General features: G+C 42.7%; 1 protein-coding gene across 2 annotated transcripts; it reads left to right on the top strand.

The window, feature by feature from the left end:
* The first annotated feature begins 783 nt into the window (after nt 1–783).
* Nucleotides 784–24,043, top strand: Rad51 (RAD51 recombinase). 2 transcript variants are annotated; one of them, NM_011234.5, is made up of 10 exons: nt 784–1,004; nt 4,282–4,370; nt 6,578–6,715; nt 9,396–9,513; nt 11,754–11,845; nt 15,033–15,127; nt 19,474–19,587; nt 22,044–22,173; nt 22,357–22,478; nt 23,019–24,043. In NM_011234.5, exons 2-10 carry the CDS (start codon nt 4,284–4,286, stop codon nt 23,140–23,142), a joined length of 1,020 nt encoding a protein of 339 aa, NP_035364.1. In that variant the 5' UTR covers nt 784–1,004; nt 4,282–4,283; the 3' UTR covers nt 23,143–24,043. The 2 variants fall into 2 exon arrangements, 1 of the variants encoding a protein (NP_035364.1); NR_156017.1 differs by lacking the exon at nt 22,044–22,173.
* Nucleotides 24,044–24,599: the final 556 nt, after the last annotated feature.

Genomic DNA, 24,599 nt, shown 5'->3' on the forward strand with positions numbered 1-24,599 from the left:
CTACACAGAGAAACCCTGTCTCGAAACCAAAAAAAAAAAAAAAAAAAAAAAAAAAAGAGTTCAAGGAGTATGAGATCTTGTCTGAAAACACCTAGATGTATAACAAGAAACATACGAAGTTCCTGGCAAACTCCACAAACCTTTACTTTATTCAATTTTGCTCCTACTTTTCTGGAGTAACCACTACAAAGCGAGAGAAGAAAAAAAACACTAGAGAGTGAGTTATTTCGCTTTAGTTTTTGGTAGTTTTATGAATGTATATATTTAGATTATATCCACCGGTCCCAACCCCCGCCCAATTAAAAGGTTTTTTTTTTCCACCTCGCTGATTCCCACACTGGTTTTCTAATCGCTGGCTCCATTCGCAGGTTTTATCTTTATTCCAGCTTCTTCATCTCTGCCGCCCACAGAGACCAAGAGAACACCTGGTTCCAAAGCATACCATCCCAACTACCAAAGATCCACACTCTGCCAGAACTGGCCAAAGCCTTTCTGACCGAAGTCCACATCCGCTGTGCAAGAAGTTTTGCAGAGGTGCTTCCGCAGCAGTGCATTCTGGGTTATGTAGTCCTGGGCTGATCACATCGTCTTTGCAGACTTGTAGTCCTCAGTCGGGTAACCAGAAAGGCCGGATCAGAACAATCATAAAGGAAGGGAAGAGTGACCCTACGAAATCACTCGGCTTCAAAGCCGTCCGGCATGTCCGTCAGGTTCGCAGCAGAAGCGGAAGTAGGTATGAGGCGGGTCGGAGAAAGGCGTGATGACGTTGCAGCGATAGGAGCGTGAGGATTTGGCGGGATTTCCGAAAGTCGCGCGCCGTGCGCAGATCCGCGCCTGGGCAAAGCCGAGGCGCTCCCACAGGTGTGGCCAGGAAGACTGAAATTTTTCGTAGAAAACCTGACAGAGGAGCAACGAAGCGCGTTCGAGCCGGGTGAAGTGGGGGGAGTGTGGTGTGTGCAGAGCCGGCTGCCCGGAGGAGCGAGCGGCCCGTGGCCGCGGGACAGGTGAGTGTGCGGCGCCGGCGCACCCCTTCCATGGCCGCTCGGCTTCTTGAGCCGGCTCAGGCCAGTGCTCCCGTAGCCAGCTTTGTGGGTCCCCTCTACGCTGAGAAACCGGAGAAAGGCGGAGCAGGGCGACCAACCGACCGACGCTAACTGACCCACTGAATTCGTTGTGGAGAAAACCGACCTGTACTTCAAGCATTTGTTTTGAGACCCGAGGTCACGACCTAGGCTGGGCAGGGCTCGAACTGCTACCCTTAGTCTCCCAATGCTGGGATTTACAAACTTTCAGGTTCACTTCTGTGGTCCGGACGCAGGAAGCTGAGATCAGAGAAAAGTGCTCACAGCTGTTACGTAGTAGGGCCAGGGCTAACAGATTCTTGGTTACTTTAAAATGAGGGTAGTGGCTGGTCTCTCTGGAGACTGAAGTAGAAGGCCCCAGAGTTCAAAGATTGCGTAAGCAAAAGAGTAGCAAAGACCGAGAAATAAAACAAATTTCTAAAGAGAATCTTGGCTAGATGACTCACCTATATAATCGTAGCACTTGGGAGAGGCAGGAGGATGACAGTTTCAAGACCATCCTGAGCCACAAATGGAAGAGCTGTCTCAGAAAAGGAAAAGTGAAGAACAGGGGCTGGAAGGTGGCTCTGCTGTTAAGAGCACTTGCTGCTCTTCCCAAGGAACTGAGTTCAGCTCCTGTACCCACATGGTGGCTTACAACCAACCATAACTCCAGTTCCAGGGGATCCAGTGCCGCCTTCTGACCTCAGATACCAGGCATGCTTGTGGTACGCACACATGTATGCAGGCAAAATTCTCATGAACAAAAAAGAAATCTAAAAGGAACTTCCAAGAAATAAAAATAAAATGAAGTATAAAATACAAAGATGTATAAAATACAAGTGTATACGTGAGTGAATACAAAGTGAATATATTGGGGGCTAGAGAGAGGGCTCAGTGGTTAAGAGCACTGACTGCTCTTTTGAAGGTCCCAAGTTCAAATCCCAGCAACCACATGGTGGCTCACAGCCATCAGTACAACTGCAGTGTACTCATATACATAAAATAAAATCTTTCAAAAACAAGACAACAAAAAAAGAATGTATCTATGTAATCACTAATAGACTGCTGTTACCATGCTATAAACCTCTTGTTATCCTTCCTGGTTTTAGTATTTCCCCCTCACCCTGATGGCTGAACAGTGATTTCTAAAACTGTTCACTAAGGTGGCCTACCTTTAAAAGGCATTATTTAGGCAGGATCTGATTTTGTAACCCAGAAGCTAGTTTGGAACTCGGGATCCTACTGTCTCTGCCTTGTAGGTGCTGGGACTACAGGAGAGTACCACTGTGCCGGCCATATTTTTGGTTTTGTTTTTTTTTTTTTTGATCAAGGATCTTGCATTTTAGCAAAAACTGACCTTGAACTCCCCATCCTGACTCAGCTTCCCCAGCTCATCTTCGCCTGTTTTTAAATTTCATGTAAATATGTCAGTGGTATTGGATGTTTGTTCCATATGCTTGCCAACACTTGATTTTTTTTTAATTTTTTGATTTTTTTAATAATTTATTTTATATGCATTTGTGTTTTGTCTGCATGTATGTCTGTGTGAGGATGTCAAATCTTGGTGTTGTAGACAGTTGTGAGCTGTCATGTGATGCTGGGAATTGAATCTGGGTCCTCTGGAAGAGCAGCCAGTGCTCTCAACCTGAGCCAGTCTCAACACATATTTTATGAAGGTCATATAGTATTTTATGAACTTGGGAATGGGTGTGGGGGCTGCTTTTTGAGATAATTTAACTATGCAGCGCAGCCTGCCCTTAAATTTGTGGTCGTCTTCCTGACTCGCCTTCCAGGTGCTAGGGCAGTCATGGACCTCCATACCAGGCTTTTTTTTTTTTTTTTTTTTCTTTTTTGACAGGGTTTCTCTGTAGCCCTGGCTGTCCTGGAACTCACTTTGTAGACCAGGCTGGCCTCGAAGTCAGAAATCCGCCTGCCTCTGCCTCCCAAGTGCTGGGCGTGTGCCACCACTGCCCAGCTTGAATGATTTCTTTATGTTTGTGTTCTGATTTTCCACCTCTGATTATGCATCTAATTATGTATATAACAAATAATTTCTCTACAGTTTTGAATTTTTTTTTGAGATAGGTAATCCATGCTAATCTCAAACTTGTTATACCCCAGAGGATGAATGGCCTTGAGTTTCTAGTCTCCTTACCTACTTCCCAAATGCTGGGATTACAGACATAACTACCATGCCTGGTTTTATGCACTGCATAGCTTCAAACTCAGGGCTTGGTGCGTGGTAGGCAAATGCTACCAATTGATCTACATCCCAAAGCCCAAAGTTATGAGTGTAAATGTTGTCAGAGCTAAGGGTTTATTTCGGTAGTTATTTAACCTGTCCAGGAACCGGAAATCCATCTTCATCGCTGACAGTAAGATAAATACACTCAGTTTCTTGTTTGCTTGGTGGCACTGAGGATTCGCCCTGGTACCTCTTTTTCATCTCCTGGACAAGGACCGTTCCATAGGCTGCTATATGTATTTCCAGCCTGCGTTTTCAAGGCTGGAAATACTGTTCACTTTTAGATTGTTGTTGCTGTACGTATCTAGTTCAAGAATTCCTCTGTTCCAAGAAGATGGAAATATTCTCTTTTGGAATTTTACTCATCCTGTAGTATAGGAAGAGCTTGGAACTTGCTGCTTTGTGAAAAAAAAAATTTTTTTTTAAATATATTTTGAATGGGCTGTCAGACATGCCTGGGGTGTGTGTTTGTTTGTTTGTTTGTTTGTTTGTTTGTTTTGGTTTTTCGAGACAGGGTTTCTCTGTATAGTTCTGGCTGTACTGGAACTCACTCTGTAGACCAGGCTGGCCTGGAACTAAGAAATCCGCCTGCCTCTGCCTCCCGAGTGCTGGGATTAAAGGCGTGTGCCACTATGCCCCGCTTGTTTGTTTGTTTTAAGCTTATTTTTATTTTATGTGTTTGAATGTTTTGTTTCTGTGCCTGAAAACATAACACTCCTGTGTCGTGTCCGCATGGTCAGAGGGGGTGCTGAATCTCCTAGAACTGAAGTTATAAACACATGAATTTCCTTGTGGGTGCTGAGAACTGAACCTGGATGCTCTCTGTAGAGCAGCGGTTGCTCTTAACCTGTGGATAGGGAGGGCCAGCTGCAGTTCTTCAAAGGTGTGTCGGGAACTAAACTTGCACTTCTTAATTACCCCCGAATGTTTCTCTAGTGTTCACTCATACTGGCGGCTGTCTGTGTTTTTTAGTCATGGCTATGCAAATGCAGCTTGAAGCAAGTGCAGATACTTCAGTGGAAGAAGAAAGTTTTGGTCCACAGCCTATTTCACGGTTAGAGGTATGTTCTTAGTTGCTAAGTATTTTCTGACAATGCTGTAATAAATTGTTCTACCTAATGAAAAAAATTAACCTTTACAGAAATTAAATTAGGGTTTCAGGAGGTTGTCAAGGTTTCTACAGAAAAGCACAGGATTGTAGCTAAAGATGTCTGGTCAAGTCTCTCAACAATTCTCTTCCTACTCTGTTGTCTCCCTAAGAGCTGAACTTTAGAAACGAAGGCCTAGGATCCCCCAGTGGAATCTCTGTGCTACTTATACTAAGTATAAAAATGCTCATGGGGGCTGGAGAGATGGCTCAGCAGTTAAGAGCACTGATTGCTCTTCCAGAGGTTCTGAGTTCAAATCCCAGCAACCACATGGTGGCTCACAACCACCTGTAATGGGATCTAATGCCCTCTTCTGGTGTGTCTGAAGACCGCTTCAGTGTACTTATATGTAATAAATAAATAAATCTTTTTTAAAACTGCTAATGGGGAATTAGTGGTGTAACCCAGGAATGCACATGGGAAAGGGGATCAGCCTCCGTCTGTCTCCACTGGCCCCGGCTGTCATTGGGCAGACCGAAGGGTGTGGGGTTGTTAAGGTGTAAGATTCACCTCTATTTTAGGACTCAACATTAAGAATATGAAGCATTAGCTGGGCATGGTGGCCCATACCTGTAATTCTAGCAGTTGGAAGGCTGAAGCAGAATTCTTTTGGAGGCCAGCCTGGTCTACATAGCAAGTTCCAGGACAAGGCTGTGTGTGTTAAACCTTTCTCAAACAAGCCACAAACAAGTAGCAGCAGCAGAACAAACGAGAGGCTTGGGGAGATGGATCTGTGGGTGAAGTCCATGCCGTGCAAACAGTGCAGACCTCAGTTTGGATCCCAACACACATAGAATCCAGGCAGAGTGGCAAATGCCTGGATTCTTAGAGGATCATTGGGGCTTTCTGGTGAGCCAGTCTAGCCAATCTGTGAGAATCAGGTATAATAAGAGACCCTGTCTCCCAAAATAAATGCCTGAGGCAGACACCCCTGGCCTCTAGGCGTGTACACACAAACTTAAACATACATGAGCACATGCACATATACCACACACAAGCAAAACAATAGCACATGCTAAATCTGTACAATATTTCTGCCTGCTATACAAAGGACCCTGTGGGAGGAAACACGTTGATCTTCTGTTTCAATTATCTAATTTTCCAGTCTACCTGAACCTCAAGACTCTGGAAACTAAGTGAGCTGAGCTTGGTGGCACTTGCTTCTAAAATGGAGCAAAAAGAATCAGGAGTCCCAGGTGACACAGTTTTTGGCCTGGAGCTCACTGAGTAGACAAGGCTGCCTCGCCAGTGAGTCTTAGGGATCTCCCTGTCTCCGCCTCCTCACGACCACATCTCACCATCTCTCCAGCCCAAAACTATTAATTTTGATAATGAAAAAGTTGATAATTTGGTGTGTGTTTTTTTTGTAGACATAATGATAGTTCGCACTGTGTAATTCAAATGCTGGTTTCTGGGTCCCCATATCTGGTTACAATCCTTATTCTATCTCCTGCCTTGATGTGTGAGTGTTGCTCCCATTTCTTCTTTGAGTGGTCAATAAAGCTAGCCAGTGGGCCAATGACTGCGCAGGGGAGAAAACGGGGCTGGACTTCCTCCCATCCAGGGGAGAGAGCAGCAGAGAGAGGAGGTAGGAATTAGCCTTGGAGGAACAGTCTAGGAGACACCATGAGAAAACAACTGGAGCAGAGAAAGCCAGAGAATGCAAGTATCTCGGAGATTCTGGCTCGGAAGTAGCCATCTTAGCACAGAAGATTAAAATGGAGTAACAATTGCTCGGTTGCTGTGACCTTACAGACTATATCGTGCAGTCTTAATTATTTGGGATCTAGCTGGGTTGAGAGGAAAATTGTAACACAACTTATTAAAAAGCCATTAACAGGTTGTGGTTTTGTTGAGACAGGGATTTTTTTTGGGTTAACAACCCTGGCTGTCCTGGAACTCACTCTATAGACCAGGCTAACCCCAAACTCAGAGTTCCACCTGCCTCTGCCTTCTAAGTGATGGTATTAAAGGCATATGCCTTTAATTTGTTACTTAATAATTCATGTGTAGTTAAACTTTTCAGGGGTTTTGCATATATTAGTGATCTTCGAACACTTCTCTGAGGTGTATAATCCATATTGGACAAGAAGCCTAACTTTATTCATTGTTTCTTACAGCAGTGTGGCATAAATGCCAATGATGTGAAGAAATTAGAAGAAGCCGGTTACCATACAGTGGAGGCTGTTGCTTATGCACCGAAGAAGGAACTAATAAATATTAAGGGAATTAGTGAAGCCAAAGCTGACAAAATTCTGGTAAGTGTACCCATGAGATGGAGGAGAGGGCAGAGGCATTAGTGAGAATAATTAGTACACGGTGGTGTATAGTGACAGCCCTTGGCCCTCTTCCTTCCTCTTGTCACCTGGTTCCCATTCCAGAAGTGACTCTTGACAGTTTTTATCTTAAATTCTGATTTCCTGTGGAGAATTGCGTATTGTGGGATTTGATATAAATACTGCATTCCCACCACCCCACAGTAAGGTTGTGCACCCTGTCATTTTAAATGAGATCTCACCTCAGAGTTCTATTTTAAGTTATATGTATATTCTGTTTTGGCATGTGCACCACATTCTTGCCTTCGGGAGCTAGGAGAGGGTGTCAGATGCCCTGGAGCTGGACTTACAGCAACAAGTGCTCTCAAGCCATTTCTCCAGCCCCTAAAATAGGTTTATAATGTATACAACTAAATGCAGCCACTTAAACAGTTTAGAAAAAATGTTGATGCTACATTGTAAGGTACAAGCCTGTAGTTCAAACTATTATGGGGTCTGGGACAAGAAGTTGGAAGCTAGTCTCTGCTTCGGAGTGAGTTTATGTAGGCCAATTTGGCCAACTTAATTGAGTGAGACCCTGTCTAAGAAATAAAACGTAAAAAGAGAAGCTGGGTACGTGTTTCAGTCAAAAATACTTGCCTAGCATGTGCTAGGCTCCAGTTAACTATCAGAACCACCAGAGCAAGAGAGAGAATGATATTGGTAAAATGTTGATATACAAAGTCACATGGTAACCGCGCATGCTCAAAGTCATAGGTTCCATCCCAACTACAACTAAAATATCAAAGTAACAGTATACATCCACGCTATCTCTTAATGTTTTTATTAGCCTATATTAATATGTAATATTTCAAGGGGGCAATAGTGTGGAGGGTCTGAAGGGATGCTCATGGCTAAAGAGTTTATTCTGACCTGAGCTTAGTTCCCAGCGCCTATGTCAGGTATCTCACAACTTCCTTTAAGAGATTTGTTAGAGGGCTACCAGTGTGGCCTCAGGACAGATGTGTGAGAAGATACTCAAACATGAGACAGTTCTCTGCCAAAGGCCCCAGCCCCAGCCCCACCCCCACCCCCAAAATCCTACTTTTTATTCACACAAGAATTGTGGAGCTTTGTTTTAAGGTTAATGTTTGTTTTATTGGACCAGTAAGCAAGCTGACTGATTCCTTTTCAGACTTAAGAAAGCCTGTAGGTATCTGAACAGAGGAAAAGTCTACAGAGGTGTTAGAAGAGAAGCAAAGGGGGAAATGGAAAGCAGGCCTGGTGGCACACGCCTTTAATCCCAGCACTGAGGAGATAGAGGCAGGCGGACCTCTGAGTGAGTGCCCCACAGCCAGAGCTATACAGTAAGGCCTTGTCTCAAAAAATAAAATAAAATAGGAAAGGAAAGGAAAGGAAAGGAAAGGAAAGGAAAGGAAAGGAAAGGAAAGGAAAGGAAAGGAAAGGAAAGGAAAGGAAAGGAAAGGAAAGGGAAGGGAAGGGAAGGGAGAAAAGAAAGGAATTGAAGGCAAGCATGGTGGTATGCCCCTGTAATCTCAGCAGTCTGGCCTTATCTAAGTTCATGTTGAAATTCAGATTCTACATGCATCACACATGAATGATTTTAAGATGGATTTAGTCTTATGTGTTTGAGTGTTTTGCTTGCCTGTATATATGTGCATCATGTCCTGGTACCTGCAGAGGTCAGAAGAGGGTGGTGGATCCCTGGCACTGGAGTCACCATGTGGGTTCTGGGAACTGAACCTGCGTCTTCTGCAAGAACAAGAACTCTTAACCACTCTCCAGTTAGTTGCTGTGATTGTTGCTTTTGTATGTATGAGTATTTTGCTTGCATGTATTTAAGTGCACTGTGCATGCCTGGTGCTCGGGCAGGCCAGAAAATAGCACTGGGTCCTTTAGAACTGGAGTTGTGGACAGTTGTAAGCCACCATGGGAGTCCTCTGCAAGAGCAGCAAGTGCAGTGGGCGTGGTGGCACACACCTTTGATCCCTGCACTCGAGAGGTAGAGGCAGGTGGATTTCTGAGTTCAAGGCCAGCCTGGTCTACAGAGTGAGTTCCAGGACAGCCCCGGCCACACAGAGAATCCCTGTCTCAAAAAAACAAAAACAAAAAAAGAACAGCACATGCTTTTCTCCACCGAGCCGTTTCTCTCGACCCCTAGCTGTTTAGTTTTATTGTCCCATTATATTAAGACTTTTTTTCCAACCTAAAGTAGTTTTGTTGCTAAGGTGAGAAAGGCTGTGGATGGCATCCTTGGTTACAAGGCTGACAGGAAGTGAGGTGTGAAGACATGCTGCGTTGTCTTTGTAAGCTCCTGTGGTGGTGCCCTCCTGTCATCCCTGCACAGGAGTGTTTCCTGTTGTGCTCCTGGGCTTGGCTTACAACACATGTAGGTTGAACATCTCCACTGCAGAAATAAGAGGTGAAATGCACAGAAGCCTGAATTTTTTTTTTCTTTTATGAAAAACCTCACACTCAAGAAGGTTCAGATTTTGGGGTATTTGGAATTTTCAGTGAAGGATGTTCAACTGGTAGTCTGCCCAAGTACCTCAAGATATACAAAAAAAATCACAGTCTAAAGCATTTTGGGTCCCAGCTTTCCCGACAGTGGGAGCTCTTTACCTGCATGATGTTACTAATTTAACATGTCTGGTTTTCCTAGACTGAGGCAGCAAAATTGGTTCCAATGGGTTTCACCACGGCAACTGAGTTTCACCAGCGCCGGTCAGAGATCATACAGATAACTACTGGCTCCAAAGAGCTGGACAAGCTGCTTCAAGGTACAGTGATCCCTTACCCTGCGTTATAAGCCTAGGTAATCAGCAGGGCTGGCAGGTCAGAGCAAAGCCAGGCTATTACATAGAATTCATCTTAGGGGAGCGCTGCAGAGAAGTGTGGACAGTCGGTTCTTCAGGGCCCTGGCTGCCTGATTCTCTAGTTTTGTTTTTGCAAGGTTTCTTAGTTTAGGTTTTTCTTTGTTTGTTTGTTTTGAGTGGGCTGGGTTTTTGTTTTGTTTTTGTTTCCCTGGCTTGTGTCAACAGATGTAAGATTCAGGCTGAATTGAATGTATTTTGGATTATAGGAATGTCAGCTTCTCATAGACACTTCATTACAGTTGGAAGGTGGTGACCCTGAGGAAGCTAGGTGAAGTGTTCCTAGAACTCCCTGTATATTTCTTTGTAGCATTCTACAAATGTAACAGTTTTAAAATAAAGACTTTTTTTTAATTATTTTTTAGTGGTTTTAGAAATTGATTCAGGAGCTAATGGTATACTTAAATTCCCCGTCTTCTGTCCTGTACTCCACCTGCCAGGACTTGAGATCATAGGCATTAGTCAGTCATTCTGGCTCTGATTCATAAAATATGGAAATTGCCTGTAAATTAAATAGCTTTTGGCTTTGTTTTGTTTTGTTTTGTTGAAACAGTGCCTTGCTCTGACTACATATTAAAGAATAAGTTCCCTCTGCTTGAGGAAATAAGTATTATATGTATACTATATGTTATGTATTGTTTGTTTGTTTTAAAATTCTAACACAAGATTGAATTTCGATGACTGGTTACAGAAAGTGGTTGTCTTACAACCCTGATGACCTGAATTCAGTCCTGGCACCCACAGTAGAAGGAGATGACCCATTCTCCAGAGTTACCCTCTGCCCTCTCCATGTGAGCTGTGGCTCATGCCTGCCCACGTTCACACATGCCATACACACAGTACAACAATAACAGATTTAAAAACAAAAAGTATATGGGAAGTATTGAGTCCAGAGACTCAGGTCCTCTACCACTGAGCTGTGCTTTCGGCTATGAAACTCAGAGATCCCACAGCTTCGATTCTGTAAGTGCTGGGATTAAAGACAGCGCCACCTTGTCTGAGCGGTTTGAGCTTTTGAAACATAGTTGTCCTCATTGTTGAAAAGTTAAGTTTGGTTCTTGCTGTTTTTCTATTTATTTGATTATTTACTTTTTCTTCCTTCTTGGGGTACAAAATAGCATGGGTTCAGGAATCATACTAAAATGTGAGTGTTAACCTCTCCAAGACGATCCCCTTCCCTCCAGGACAACAAGGGCTATAGAGAGACCGTGGCTCATGCCTGTAATCCTAGCACTTGGGATGTGGAGGAAAAGGGGTTAGATGTTTAATGTCGTCTTCAGCAATGGAATGAGTTTGAGGCTAGCCTGGATTACATAAACCCTGTCTCATAAAAAATAAATAAAGGAATTTTCATTTCTAGTATTTACTTACTGGATTAATGGATTAAATAATGTTCCTGGTGACAATTATGCCTGTTTTCTTCAAGATGAGGATGATAAGACTTCATATCTCCCAAGCTTTTAGAACAGCATAGCAGCATGAATGTTACATTTAAGTACATTGAACAAGGAGTTCGCAAAGAATAGTAAATACTGGGTTATATTAAAACTGCTGAAGCTGTTGGCTTTTCTTAGTTGAGCTCTGTAACTTCATATGGTAGCAATTACTTGAAGCTGTACATGCAATAAAATTGCCTAAAAAATATAGCAACAGAAATGAGTGTATATAGAGAGATGTGACCATACTGAGAGCTGAAGGGACGTAAGGTTTACCCTAGGAAACTCAGGAATGAGTGCCCAGAACCTCCTATGTACAAGTAACCTATACTTATTTAAAAATAAGTGATGGCTTTTAATTATTTTTATTGTTTTTTATTTTATTTTGGGTGATATTGGAAGTTGAGTCTAGGGCTTTTTATCTAAGTAGGATTCTACCATTGAGCTATATACCCAGGCCCAGGGACTTGCTATTTTGTGCAGACTGGTCTTGAACATCCTATGTTGCCCAGACAGGCTTTGACCCTTACATCTTTCTGCTTCATCTCCCCACATAGCTGGTTTACAGGTGTGCACTGGTGTGCTCAGTCAGAAAGAAAAGAAATTTACAGATTACTTTAAGTTATGTAACATCTCATGTGCTCTATGAACATTTCAATGAATGTATTTTCTAAACAGTTGTTTTATGTGATGTACTTTTTTATTTCATAGGTGGAATTGAGACTGGATCTATCACAGAGATGTTTGGAGAATTCCGAACTGGGAAGACACAGATCTGTCATACGTTGGCTGTTACATGCCAGGTGAGTTGCTAGGGTTCGGGCTGATCAGATCAGCAAGTAGCTATGAGCTTCCTTGTGGTTGCTAGGAATGAAACCCCAGTCCTGTGGAAGAGTAGCCAGTGCACTTAACTGATAAGCCATCTCTCTAGTTGCACAGTCTACACTTTATGTCTCAAAAAAATAAATGTGTAATAATAACCTGGCAGAATTCATTAAATACTGTATCTGGTGTTTTTGAATAAAAATGCTTTCTCTGTAACTTTTTACTTTATGTGTGTGGCGTGCACGCGCGTGTGTGTGTGTGTGTGTGAGGGGCACATGCCTGTGAACACTTAGAGACTAGAAGGTACCTGGTCTCTTCCTCTATCACTTTGCTCCTGTAAGGCAGGGTCTCTCACTGGACTTACAGCTCCTGTTTTTTGGCTAGACTGGCAGTCAGCAAGCCTGGGTTATCATTCTGTCTCTGTTTTTTATAGCACTAGGATTGCAGATTCCTTTGAGACTATACCTGGCTTGTTAAATTAGTCCTGAGATACAAATTCAGGTCTTCAAGTGTAATGAACACTCCTGACCACCTCTCCAGCCCCCTCCCCATGTCATTTTAATAGAGATTCATGTAGAATGGATTTTGAGTACAGTATAAATATCTATTGTTTCTATGGCAACCCTGCATACCATGCTAATTCTTTAAAAAACAAATAGAATCCTAGCCTGACAATGTTTATTAAGTAGTAAGATGATCCTGTTAACACTACACAAAGTCTTAAATAACATTCTGAGACACCATTGTATACCCTAGCAAGATTTTATCGAAAGGACCCAGATGTAGCTGTCTCTTGTGAGACTATGCCGGGGCCTAGCAAACACAGAAGTGGATGCTCACAGTCAGCTAATGGATGGATCACAGGGCTCCTAATGGAGGAGCTAGAGAAAGTACCCAAGGAGCTAAAGGGATCTGCAACCCTATAGGTGGAACAACATTATGAACTAACCAGTACCCCGGAGCTCTTGACTCTAGCTGCATATGTATCAAAAGATGGCCTAGTCGGCCATCACTGGAAAGAGAGGCCCATTGGACACGCAAACTTTGTATGCCCCAGTACAGGGGAACGCCAGGGCCAAAAAGGGGGAGTGGGTGGGTAGGGGAGTGGGGGTGGGTGGGTATGGGGGACTTTTGGTATAGCATTGGAAATGTAAATGAGCTGAATACCTAATAAAAAATGGAAAAAAATTTAAAAAATAAATAAATAAATAACATTCTGAGTGCCCAGCAGCTGTAGAGCTTTGTTACTTTTTCCCCAAAGAATGCTAATTCATTAACAGTCAGAACAGTTGCATGTTAGTGGTCTAAGAGCTAGAACCAGAATATGAGGGAGTGTTAGATCGCTACTTAAATTCAAACATCTGTTATCATTGTTCAGATTTTCCCAACTTAATGAAATGAAACTTCACTGCATTAGATCTCTAAAAATTATTTAATCTAATATAATCTAGAACATTTCACATTTGTCCAAGAATGAATAAATGTCTGAAGAATTTATACCATCGCATTATTTTAAAAAATTTTTTTAAGATTTATTTATTTTATGTATGTGAGTACACAGTAGCTGTACTGATTGTTGTGAGCCTTCATGTGGTTGTTGGGAATTGAATTTTAAGACCTCTGCTTGCTCTGGTCAACCCTGCTCCAGTCGGCCCCACTCACTCCGGTCAACTCTGCTTGTTCAGTCCCTGCTTGCTCTGGCCCAAAGATTTATTTATTATTATACATAAGTACACTGTAGCTGACTTCAGACACACCAGAAGAGGGCATCAAATCTCATTACAAGTGGTTGTGAGCCACCATGTGGTTGCTGGGATTTGAACTTAGGACCTTTGGAAAAGTGGTCAGTGCTCTTACCTGCTCAGACATCTGGCCAGTCCTATTAAAATGTTAAGAGAGATGTACCTCTATAGAATAGAGATAAATTACAGCACTAAATGTTTATGGGAAACTTCTAAACTAGCCAAGCATTATGGTGCAAACCTATACTCCTAGCGCTCAGGGGATCATGAGTTGGCAATCAGCGTAGCTACACAGTGATTCTCTATCAAAGCACCACTGAAAACCACTACTGCTGACTTCAGTGTCTGCATCTCCACCTTATTCCTTTGAGACAGTCGGTCCATGAACCTGAACTCACTCGGGTTTCTGTTGTTGCTGCAGAACTCAGCACACTCAAGTGATGCTCCTCCCTCTCTGCTTCTGACAGCTCTGGGTTCCAGTGCCTCAGAGCCGAAGCGCTCTGCTTCAGTGACCTTGTTTATTGTGAGGCAGTGTCTCGTGTTGCCAGGGCTGGCCTCAAATTTACTATATAGCGGACCTTGAACTCCTGATCCTCTTCATACGGACATTGCAAACGTGGGTCATCATTGCCAGTTGTCAAATGTTTGACCTTTGAACTGACTGGTCTTAACGTGCAGTTTTATCTCATAGTTTGGACTGTTTCAAAGCAGTCCAGCTCAGACAAAACACTAACTTCGTGTGCTCCATGTCAGTTATCAACTTGTATTTCTATCAAAAGAGAATATGTCCTTTTGCCTCTAATTGTCATGTTTTTTCTTTGTTTGTTTTACTATGTATATACGTCTAGTGTTCGTGAAAGCCAGAGTAGTATCTTGGACCCTGGAATTAAAGTTACAGGGTTGTGAGTCACCGGGTATGTCCTGGGAATGAAACCTGGGTCCTCTGGAGTGCAGGCAGTACTCTTTTTTTTTTTTTTTTTTTGGTTTTTCGAGACAGGGTTTCTCTGTGTAGCCCTGGCTGTCCTGGAACTCACTCTGTAGACCAGGCTGGCATTGAACTCAAAGATCTGCCTGCCTCTGCCTCCCAAGTGCTGGGATTAAAGGCGTGCGCCACCACTGCCCGGCCAGCCAGTACTCTTAACCTCTGATCTCATACTATAACCCAGGCTGTCCTGGATCTTAATATGTGGTCCAAGCTGGCTTCAAAGTCATGGAGAGGCATCTGTCTCCTATGTGTGAGCTGCCATTCCAAATTTTAATTACTATAGTTTTTTATTTTGTGAGATTCTAGTATATATTATATAGTATAATATATTTATATTTTTTCACCCTTCTTTGGAGTGGAGGAGATTAGGTTTATGGTGGGGAACTTGGCAACTGTATCAGAAGGGTGGATGTTTCCACTGTTTCTTTTCCCCACCAGCTCCCCATTGACCGTGGTGGAGGTGAAGGGAAGGCCATGTACATTGACACCGAGGGCACCTTTAGGCCGGAGCGGCTGCTAGCAGTAGCTGAGAGGTAGGTCTCGAAACTTGAATGTGTTTAGCAAGTTGAACTTGCCTGAAATGTGTCTCATTACGCTACATTCTAGTTGTATGTGTGGTTGAAAACAACCATCTTTAATGGGAAACATTCTTTACTTGGCAATCTGTAAGTATCTCAGGTGGAATCAAAGGCAAGATCCAACTACATGTGTCTTCCAAAGAAACACTTTAAAGACAGGTTGTGGGCTGGAGAGATGGCTCAGTGGTCAAGAATACTGAAGGCTCTTCCAAAGGTCCTGAGTTCAAATCCCAGCAACCACATGGTGGCTCACAACCATTCGTATTGAGATCTGATGCCCTTTTCTGGCGTGTCTGAAGACAGCTACAGTGCACTTAGATGTAATGATAAATAAATCTTTTTTTAAAAAAAGACAGGCTGAAAATAAAAGGCCTGAAAAAGATAACATAATCAGGAACCCTAAGAGAAACTAAAAGACTGCAGCAGCCCCCCACCCCACCCCCCAAAAAGAAATACTACTAAAGCTGGGGGGGAAAAACTTTTGGTTTTCAAGACCGGGTTTCTCTGTGTAGCCCTGGCTGGCCTAGAACTCACTGTAGACCAGGCTGGCCTGGAACCCACAGAGATCCACCTGCCTCTGCCTCCCAAGTGCTACATTAAAAGGTGTGTGTCACCACCGCCTGGTGAGGAAAAACTTGTTCCATGTGTATCTGTATGGGCACAGGCATGCCCGTGCATTGTGGTGTGCATGCGCAGGTCAGGGGACAATTTCCGGGAGTTAATGTCTCCATCCACCATGTGGCTTCCAGGAATTGAGCTCAGGTTTGATGGCAAGGATCCTTATGCCAGCTCATTTGCCCAGGAAGAACATTTATCATTAAAAAATCAGTTCACCCGGGGCTGTCGAGATGGCTCAGTGGTTAAGAGCGCCAACTGCTCTTCTGATGGTCCCGAGTTCAAATCCCAGCATCCACATGGTGGCTCACAACCATCTGTAACGAAATCTGATGCCCTCTTCTGGAGTAGCTGAGGACAGCTACAATGTCCTTACATATAATAAATAAATAAATCTTTAAAAAAAAAATCAGTTCACCAGGAAGGTAATTACAGACATGATTAAGATGTATTCTTATGTATATGAGTGTCGCCCACGTGTATGATGCGTACACATGGAGGCCAGGAGAGGCAGCAGACCCTCCTGAGCTGGAGTACTATGTAAATGTTGAGACACAGTGTGGGTCCTCTACAAGGGCAGTAAACACCAGTACCTTAATATCCAAGAGGACATCACAGAATTGGGGTTGTTAAAAGCCATAAGTCATGTCAAAATTCTAGCAAGTTTTTTTACAAATTGATAAACTCATAAGATTCATGCGGAAAAATCTAGAGCTCCATTTATTTATCTACTTATTATTTATTTGTGAGGAGGGGGCATTGCCTGCATGTGTCTGCACCAGAGTGTGTACCTGGTGCCTTCAGAGGCCAGAAAAGGCCATTGGATATCAAATTGAAATTTTGGTGAATATTATAGTTGTGAGTTGATGTATGAGTGTTGGGAATTGTATCTAGGACCTCTGAAGAGCAGTCACTGATCTTAAACCACTGAGCCCTCTCCAGCCCAAGTCCTTAACTGAAAACTCATTATAAAACTACAGTAGTCATTACAGATGATTCTGACTTAAACGTAGATATGCAGCTAGCTATAGCACGGTGGTAAAGTACTTGTCTAGCATATATGAGACCCTAAGTTCAATTCTCAGTACTGGAAAAAAAAGGTCTGCGTGAGGAGAGTTACTAGTGTCAAGAGACAGAAGCAGGCAGTTCTGTCAGCTGAAGGCTAGCCTAGTCTGAAAGCTACATAATGAAACTGTCTCAAAACAAAACAGAAAAACCTAAATTAATAGACAGCTAAGATATGGATCAATGGCATGGAATAAAAAGTTCACAAATGGTTTGTACGGATACCCCAGCCCCTTGGTTTTTTGTTTTTTTTGGGTTTTTTTTTTTAATTTATTTATTTATTTATTATATGTGTGTACACTGTAGCTATCTTCAGACACTCCAGAAGAGGGCATCAGATTTTTGTTATGGATGGTTGTGAGCCACCATGTGGTTGCTGGGATTTGAACTCAGGACCTTTGGAAGAGCAGTCGGTGCTCTTAACCACTGAGCCATCTCACCAGCCCCTTGGTTTTGTTTTTGAGATACAGTCTAACCATGTAGCTCAGGCTTGTCAGGCTTGATCAAAACTCTTATGTATCCCAGGTTATCCTGAAACTCTTGATAATTTCCTCTCTGCCTCTGGTGTGGTTAGATTATGATGCGTTATCATGCCTGCCTTGTTTGAAACACTCTTAGACCTAGGTGGCCATGAATGCACTGTATAGCTGAGGTTGACCTAGAACTCCTGATCTTCCTGTGTCCACCTTCAAGTATTGGGAATTATAGGCTTGTACCACCATGCAAGATCTGCATGCTCGCTCTGGCTCGCTCTCACTCTCTCTCCCTCCCTCCCTACTTCCCTCCCTCTCTCCCTCCACCTCCTGAGTGCGTGGGTTAAAGGTGTGCACCACTATATTCAGCCTTTGAGTTTCTTTCTTGAGTCTTACTGTGTAACTCTATCCTTATGAGAGGATCAGGAACAAAAGCTCTAAAAGAATTAGAACCCATTAGATTTCATTTAAATAACTTTTAAATTAAAAAGAAAAAATTATTTTGCTTGTGTGCATGTTGTTGCACACATTCCATAGCACATGTGTGGAGGTCAGAGAACAACCCACAGAGATCTGTTTTCTCACTCTACCACATGGGTCCTGGGGATTGAACTGAGGTAGTCAGGCTTGGCAGCAAGTGCCTTTAACTACTGAACCATCTTGTCAGTCCTAACATTATCTTTTGAATTATTAAATAAGAGAACTGTAAACAGAACATTACTTGGGTCAGAAGTGATTGCACGTGTTTCTCATTGGGGTGTTGATAAAAACAATCAGTGCTTGACTAATATACAAGACACACTGCCAAGGTGTTTATAGCCTTGTAAAAGAAAGGCAGATAGCCCCTCACAAGCACTTGAGATACAGAGGCAGGAGGATCTGTGGTTTCCAGGCCAGCCCAGGATACAGAAACCAGGAATGATGGATTTCTCTGCCATGCTTCCCCCTGCAGTCTGTGTCAGCCCATTTACCTCTGGGCCTCAGTGTTCTCATTTCAAGAAAGGAATAGTAAAAGGTATAGAATCATGTAAAAACTTCTGGAAAGCTTTTGCTCTCAGTGAAGAAACCCCTTAATGCCAGCAAGATGTATAGCTAATACTTGTATAGTATTTTAAAGAATTGAGAATTTTAAAGGCCTTGAACATGGGTGTCTCAAAAATGGGTTGGGCACCTGGCAAAGCAAATTTTATTTCTGCTTTTTCTTCTCCGGTGTTTAGACTCTAGCCAAGTTTTAAAAGGGCAAAAGAAAGAGAATCAGATCTATTTTGGAGGTGAGAGGAAGCTGACAAAGTATGCTTTCTAGGCTCTTGTTAGCCAGCTACTGTGGAGACTAAGTCTTGAGATTACCATAGCCCAGGAATTTGGGGTTAGCCTAGAAAAAACATAGCCATTACCTGTGCGTGCCCCCATACCCCCCAAATCTCAGAAAATTTACAGCAGTCATTTGGTTAAGTCCTCAGTTGAATACATCAAACTTACTGCCGTCAAAGAGGGACTCCCTTCTGTTGTTACAGACTCAATAAGAATGAAATTGTTGGACCAGGCATATTGAAACACACCTTTAATTCTACCACTCCAGACATGGCCAGGCAAATATATGAGTTCGAGGACAGCCAGGTGACAACTTAGTAAGAGACACAGAGAACATAGACTTAGAGAGAACAGAGAGAGAAAAAGAGAGTGCCATTCTTAAGTTGTCTTGAGCATTTATATCTTAGGTGGCAGTTACAAAGTTAAGAAAATACAGATCATTCTATGAAAATACGAAATATATAGTTTGCTCTTTAAATGCAAAAGAAAATAATCACTGAGGCATAAGAAATACTAAGGTGTCATTCATTTAACATAATCTTTGAATGGCTTGATATTTTTGTTTATGATAATTCTGACTGTAGTTCTTGGCTTTTCTGACTTGAAAGTTTCTCATAAGGAGGCCTCAAAGAATAAATTTAATTTATCCTTAGGTCTCACTTTTGGTTTAAGATAATCGTTGCTATCATCTCTATTTGGCTTGCCCTTACCTCTAACAGAGCAGGAATCACATTTGTGGGGACGCTGCTACCTATCTTTGTGGTGATAGAAATATTAGGTATTCGTTTCTCACCGGACTGAGCTCTGTCTACAGCCTAAAAGTCTCCTCTTTTCTAGATACGGTCTCTCTGGCAGCGATGTCCTAGATAATGTAGCATATGCGCGAGGGTTCAACACAGACCACCAGACCCAGCTCCTTTACCAAGCGTCAGCCATGATGGTAGAATCCAGGTATGTGCTCAGTGAGACACTAAATGTGTGCCCGTGGCCCTTTCCTTGAGTCTGGATGACAGTTTGAATAGAAATTCACATTTTAAGGGGTTTTTGTCTTCTAAACAGGGTCTCTCTGTCTAGTCTTGGCTGTCTTAGACCAGGCTGGCCTCAAACTCACAGAGATCCTCCTGCCTCTCCCTTCCCAAGTAGTGGCATTAAAGGCATGCGCCACTATGCCTGGAAGTAGAGTTATTTGTTTGTTTTGAATGTAGTGACAATTTGGTTTTTGGGTTGTTTGTCTGTTTGTTGGTTTTTGTTTTAATTAAAGATTTATCTTTACTTATATGTGTGTTTCTGTGAATGTATGCCTAATGTATCAGGGTACTGTATAGGTTAGGACAGGGCATCCGATTCCCTGGAGCGGGAGTTAAGAGATGGTTTTGAGCTTCCCAGGATGGGTGCTGGGAAACAAACTTGGGTTCTCTGAAAGAGCAGAAAGTATTTTTAACAGCCAAGCCATATCTCCACCCCCAAGTTCCTTTCTTTAAAAAATACTCTGTGTGTCTATCTTATGTGTGATATGTTTGTGTTCATGTGTACACACATGCCTATGTGAGCGTGGGCATGCATATGGGGTGGTTTATATGAGCAGGTTAGAGGACAGCTTTGGGGGTCACTTCTTCCGAATCTTCACTGTCCACTCTGTAGCTGTCCACAGGCCTGTAGAAGTGCTGAGGTTACAAATACATGCTGCCTTGACTGCTTTACATGGGTTCTGGGGAATCAAACACAAATCCTTCCACTTCTATGGCAAGTACTTTACCCACTATAGCATCTTCCGCCTCTTCAGTTCTTACTTTGACACTTTTATGATTTCAGTCACATTACCAGTGAAATATTCTTTTCTATAATGCCTGAGGCCCTGTGTCTAGTCAAGTATACTGAAAGACAAAAACCCCAGAACTACTTTTGGTCAAGTCTACCAAAACCAAAACAGAAACTATCCACCAAAAGTCACCATGATCCACCATGACTGAACATTTTAAAAACATTTTAAGAAAAGGTGTGCGCACGCGCGCGTGTGTGCTCACATATTAGGAAGTGTCAGTTACTCATGTTTTACCCTGGGGAGACTGAGGCAAGAGGATCATAAACTTCATGACAGCCTGGGCTATATAAGTAACAAGTCCCAGTCTCAAAAAGAAGAAAAGTGGAAACTACACACTACATGTAAGAGCTTAGGATGGTGTCGGGTGGTTGTACACAACTTTGATCCCAGCACTTGGAAACAGAAGCAGGTAGATATCTGAGTTCTAGTGCCTCGGACCACCGCAGGCAGGTATGGGGGTTCCTGAAATAAGGATCCTCAAAGCTAAATTTAAGCTATTTTAATTCTTTTATTTAAGACTTTCTTTACCATATACCAAATCCCACCTCCAAAAACACACGTGTAGCCATATGAAATTTTATTGTTGGCAAAGTTTTTATCTGTCATAATAATTTTGTAAATGATTTAAAAAGTAAAAAATTGGTTTCCCCGGGAATGAGGTCATGTTACTGACCTCATCTCAAGGGATGGTTTCTTACCCATTATTCTTGCTTAAGAAGTTGGCCTAGGCTACCAGGAACATGTAAATAAGAAAAGGAATAAGAGAAAACAAAACATATATACAACTACAGCTCAGTATTTTTTCTCTGACGAAGAGTTCCACAACTGATTCCAGGGGGCCTCTCACTTTTGAGGTCAATCGTCTTAGTCTTTGGAACTTGTCACACTGATCCTACTGGAGATGGTGTGGCATTCTAAGACAGTCAAAGCTACACAAAGAAACTCTGTTCGGGGGTGGGGGTGGGAGGTGGGGTCTTTAATGGCCTAGAGAGAGTATTTAAGAGCATTGGCTGCTCTTCCTGAGGACCAGGGTTCAATTTCCAACATCAACATGGTAGCTCACAACTGTCTGGTATTTGATAGCCATGAATGCAGACAAAAACATAAATGCACATAAAATAAAGTAAGTTAAAAGAAAATGGGGGTGGGGACTGGAGAGATGGCTCAGCAGGCAAGAGCACTGACTGCTCTTCTGAAGATCCTGAGTTCAATTCCCAGCAACCACATGGTGGCTCACAACCATCTGTAATGAGATCTGATGCCCTCTTCTGGTGTTTCTGAAGTCAGCTACAGTTTACTTACATATAATAAATTAGTAAATCTTTGGCTTGGAGTGAGCGGGGCCTGAGGGAGAAGGGAGAAAAAAATTAAAGAAAATCTAGGGTTGTAACGGAGAAAAAAAAAATTTTTTTTTTTGGTTTTTCGAGACAGGGTTTCTCTGTGTATCCCTGGCTGTCCTGGAACTCACTCTGTAGACCAGGCTGGCCTCGAACTCAGAAATCCGCCTGCCTCTGCCTCCCGAGTGCTGGGATCAAAGGAGTGCGCTACCACGCCTGGCAAAATTGACAATTCTTGTTTCTTATAGGTATGCACTGCTTATTGTAGACAGTGCTACTGCCCTTTACAGAACAGACTACTCAGGGCGGGGAGAGCTTTCAGCCAGGCAAATGCATTTGGCCAGATTTCTGAGGATGCTGCTTCGACTTGCTGATGAGGTAAACTGTAGGAAAGCAATGAAAAATGCTTACTTTCCGTGGCTCCAAATTCCAGGAGTCTTCTGAGGACATTAGTACCTTGTATTATCAAAGACAAACATTAGTTGGCCATTTCTTTGTTGTGAGCATTAAGGTTCTTGGTATATCTGTGGTCACAAAGCTGACATTTTTTTCCCTCATCAGTTTGGTGTCGCAGTGGTAATCACCAACCAGGTAGTAGCCCAAGTAGATGGAGCAGCCATGTTCGCTGCAGATCCCAAAAAACCCATTGGAGGGAACATCATCGCTCATGCGTCAACCACCAGGTAAGGTGATGGCAAAATGGCGGTCATGCAAACTGTGATAGAATTCTTGCACTGAACCCTACTAAAATTGCTACAATATTGACACTTAGGAATTTGTCAAGCTTTGGTTGATACTAGTGTTTGCAGCCGGAGAGATGGGTCAGTGGTTGCAAGCATACACCTGTGTTGTAGATAGAGAACCTGAAAGTGGTTCCCAGCACTCTGTCAGGGGCTTTTCATCCTCTTCTAACTCCATCCAGTAACTCTGGTCTCTGACAGACACATACCCACATACAGATACAAACACCTACATGTAACTAACATCTCTCCATTGTGAAAAAAGATACATGAATAGTTGATATGCCTCCCTAATTATAAAATGTTTATTTCGTAGAGCTTTTCAATAAGAGAGTCATGGCAGAAATGAATTCCTCCATTTTGGAGGTACATTGAAAACCATCCTAAATCCTTTGAGGAAATTACATATGTCTGAAGCAATTAGTTCTATTATGGAATAGAATTGTTTATAACTTGGTGCTCTTGTTTGTTTCTCTGGGTCAGGCTGTACCTGAGAAAAGGAAGAGGGGAGACCAGAATCTGCAAAATCTATGACTCTCCCTGTCTTCCTGAAGCTGAAGCTATGTTTGCCATTAATGCAGATGGAGTGGGCGATGCCAAAGACTGACTCCTTAGGCTTTCTTTCCTGTGATGCTATACGGCTTTTCTAAATGCTCTACAGCTAATGGAGAGGACTGTGTACTGGGCTTCTTCACAGGCTCATGTTGTGACTGCCCCGCATGGCTTCCGGGAAAACAACTATTGTATCAGCTCTCTGGTAGCAGAAACACATCTGATCTGAAAGGTTTCCTGTAGAGTCTATTAATAACTGATTTCTTTGGTGTTTAGAGGAGAAGTATGAAATAGCAGGTGTGGGGCAGTCTTTTGTCTTCAGGAGAAGTAAACTGGAAAGATCCGAGTACTCTCACTTCTCAAGGATGGTAAACTAAATGCCTGAGGATCTGTAAGTGGGAATGGGTGGTTTACACATTCTTTTCTCTGTAAGACAGATGCAAACTTAGTTATATGCCTGAACTGTCACATCATTTTAAAATTTATTTTTGATTAAGGAGTCTTACATGCAGCATGCTAGACTACGATCCCTGCATGCTTGTTCTCTAAATTACTAAGACTTCACTTAAGGAAATTTGTTCTGCTGCTAATAAAGTAGTTGTGTGCAGTGGATGTGTTATTTGCTGGAGATATTCTAGTGCAAACTGAATATTGCAAAACAGGGTTTCTATAACAGCTTTCGGTACTGTGTTGTTCGTTATGGTCAGCTGCAGTTGTAAAGTGTGAACCTGAAAGAAAGCCCAGCATTCAGGTTACTGCATTGTAGCCTTTGGCCGAAGAATAAGAACCCCAGGCTGGTTTACTGTATCTTTCCTGTGGTCTTTGTTTTTATTGTATAAGTTTTGTGTTGCAGAGGTCTGACATTACTCAAATAACTCTACATCAGGAGTATTTCCAAAAACTATAGTCTTCTTTTGAGTCATTGAGTCTCATTATTAAAAGAATTTCAAAACAGATTTGGAAGAAAGCTCAAAAGCATTTTATTCAAGCTTGAGAGAAAAGCAATAGAATAGGTAAGCTGAAAATGTTAGCAGCTGCTAGGAGTTGGAGAGATGGAGAATCCGTCCTAGTTCTTAAGTTAGGCATGGAGGCAAGAGAAACAGAAGGCCCAGAAAGCCAGGCAAGCACTGGGGCCTCCGTAGACGTGGCTTGGCAGTTAAGATTGCTTGCTTGCTCGCTCTGAGAGTGTGTGTGTGTGTGTGTGTGTGTACGCACACCATGTGTATGCTACTCAGAAGTCATCAAATATCCAGGAATTGGAGTTACAGATGTTCTGAGTCACCACATGGGTGCTCTGTAAGAGCAGCAAGTAACTATAACCACTGAGCCATCTCTCCAGCCTCTGATAACAAATATTTATGGTGGAAAAGCTGGGTATGCTGGGTGTGTTCTTAATCTCAGCCCTCAGGAGACAGGTGGGTCTCTGAGTTCCAGGGCAGCTTGGCCTACATAGCAAGAAGAGGGGGTCACTCACTGCTCTAGGCCATCATTTGCAGTGGGGGACCTTTGTGT

This window comes from Mus musculus, chromosome 2, assembly GCF_000001635.26.
Source record: "Mus musculus strain C57BL/6J chromosome 2, GRCm38.p6 C57BL/6J".
NCBI classification, from domain to species: Eukaryota; Metazoa; Chordata; class Mammalia; order Rodentia; family Muridae; genus Mus; species Mus musculus.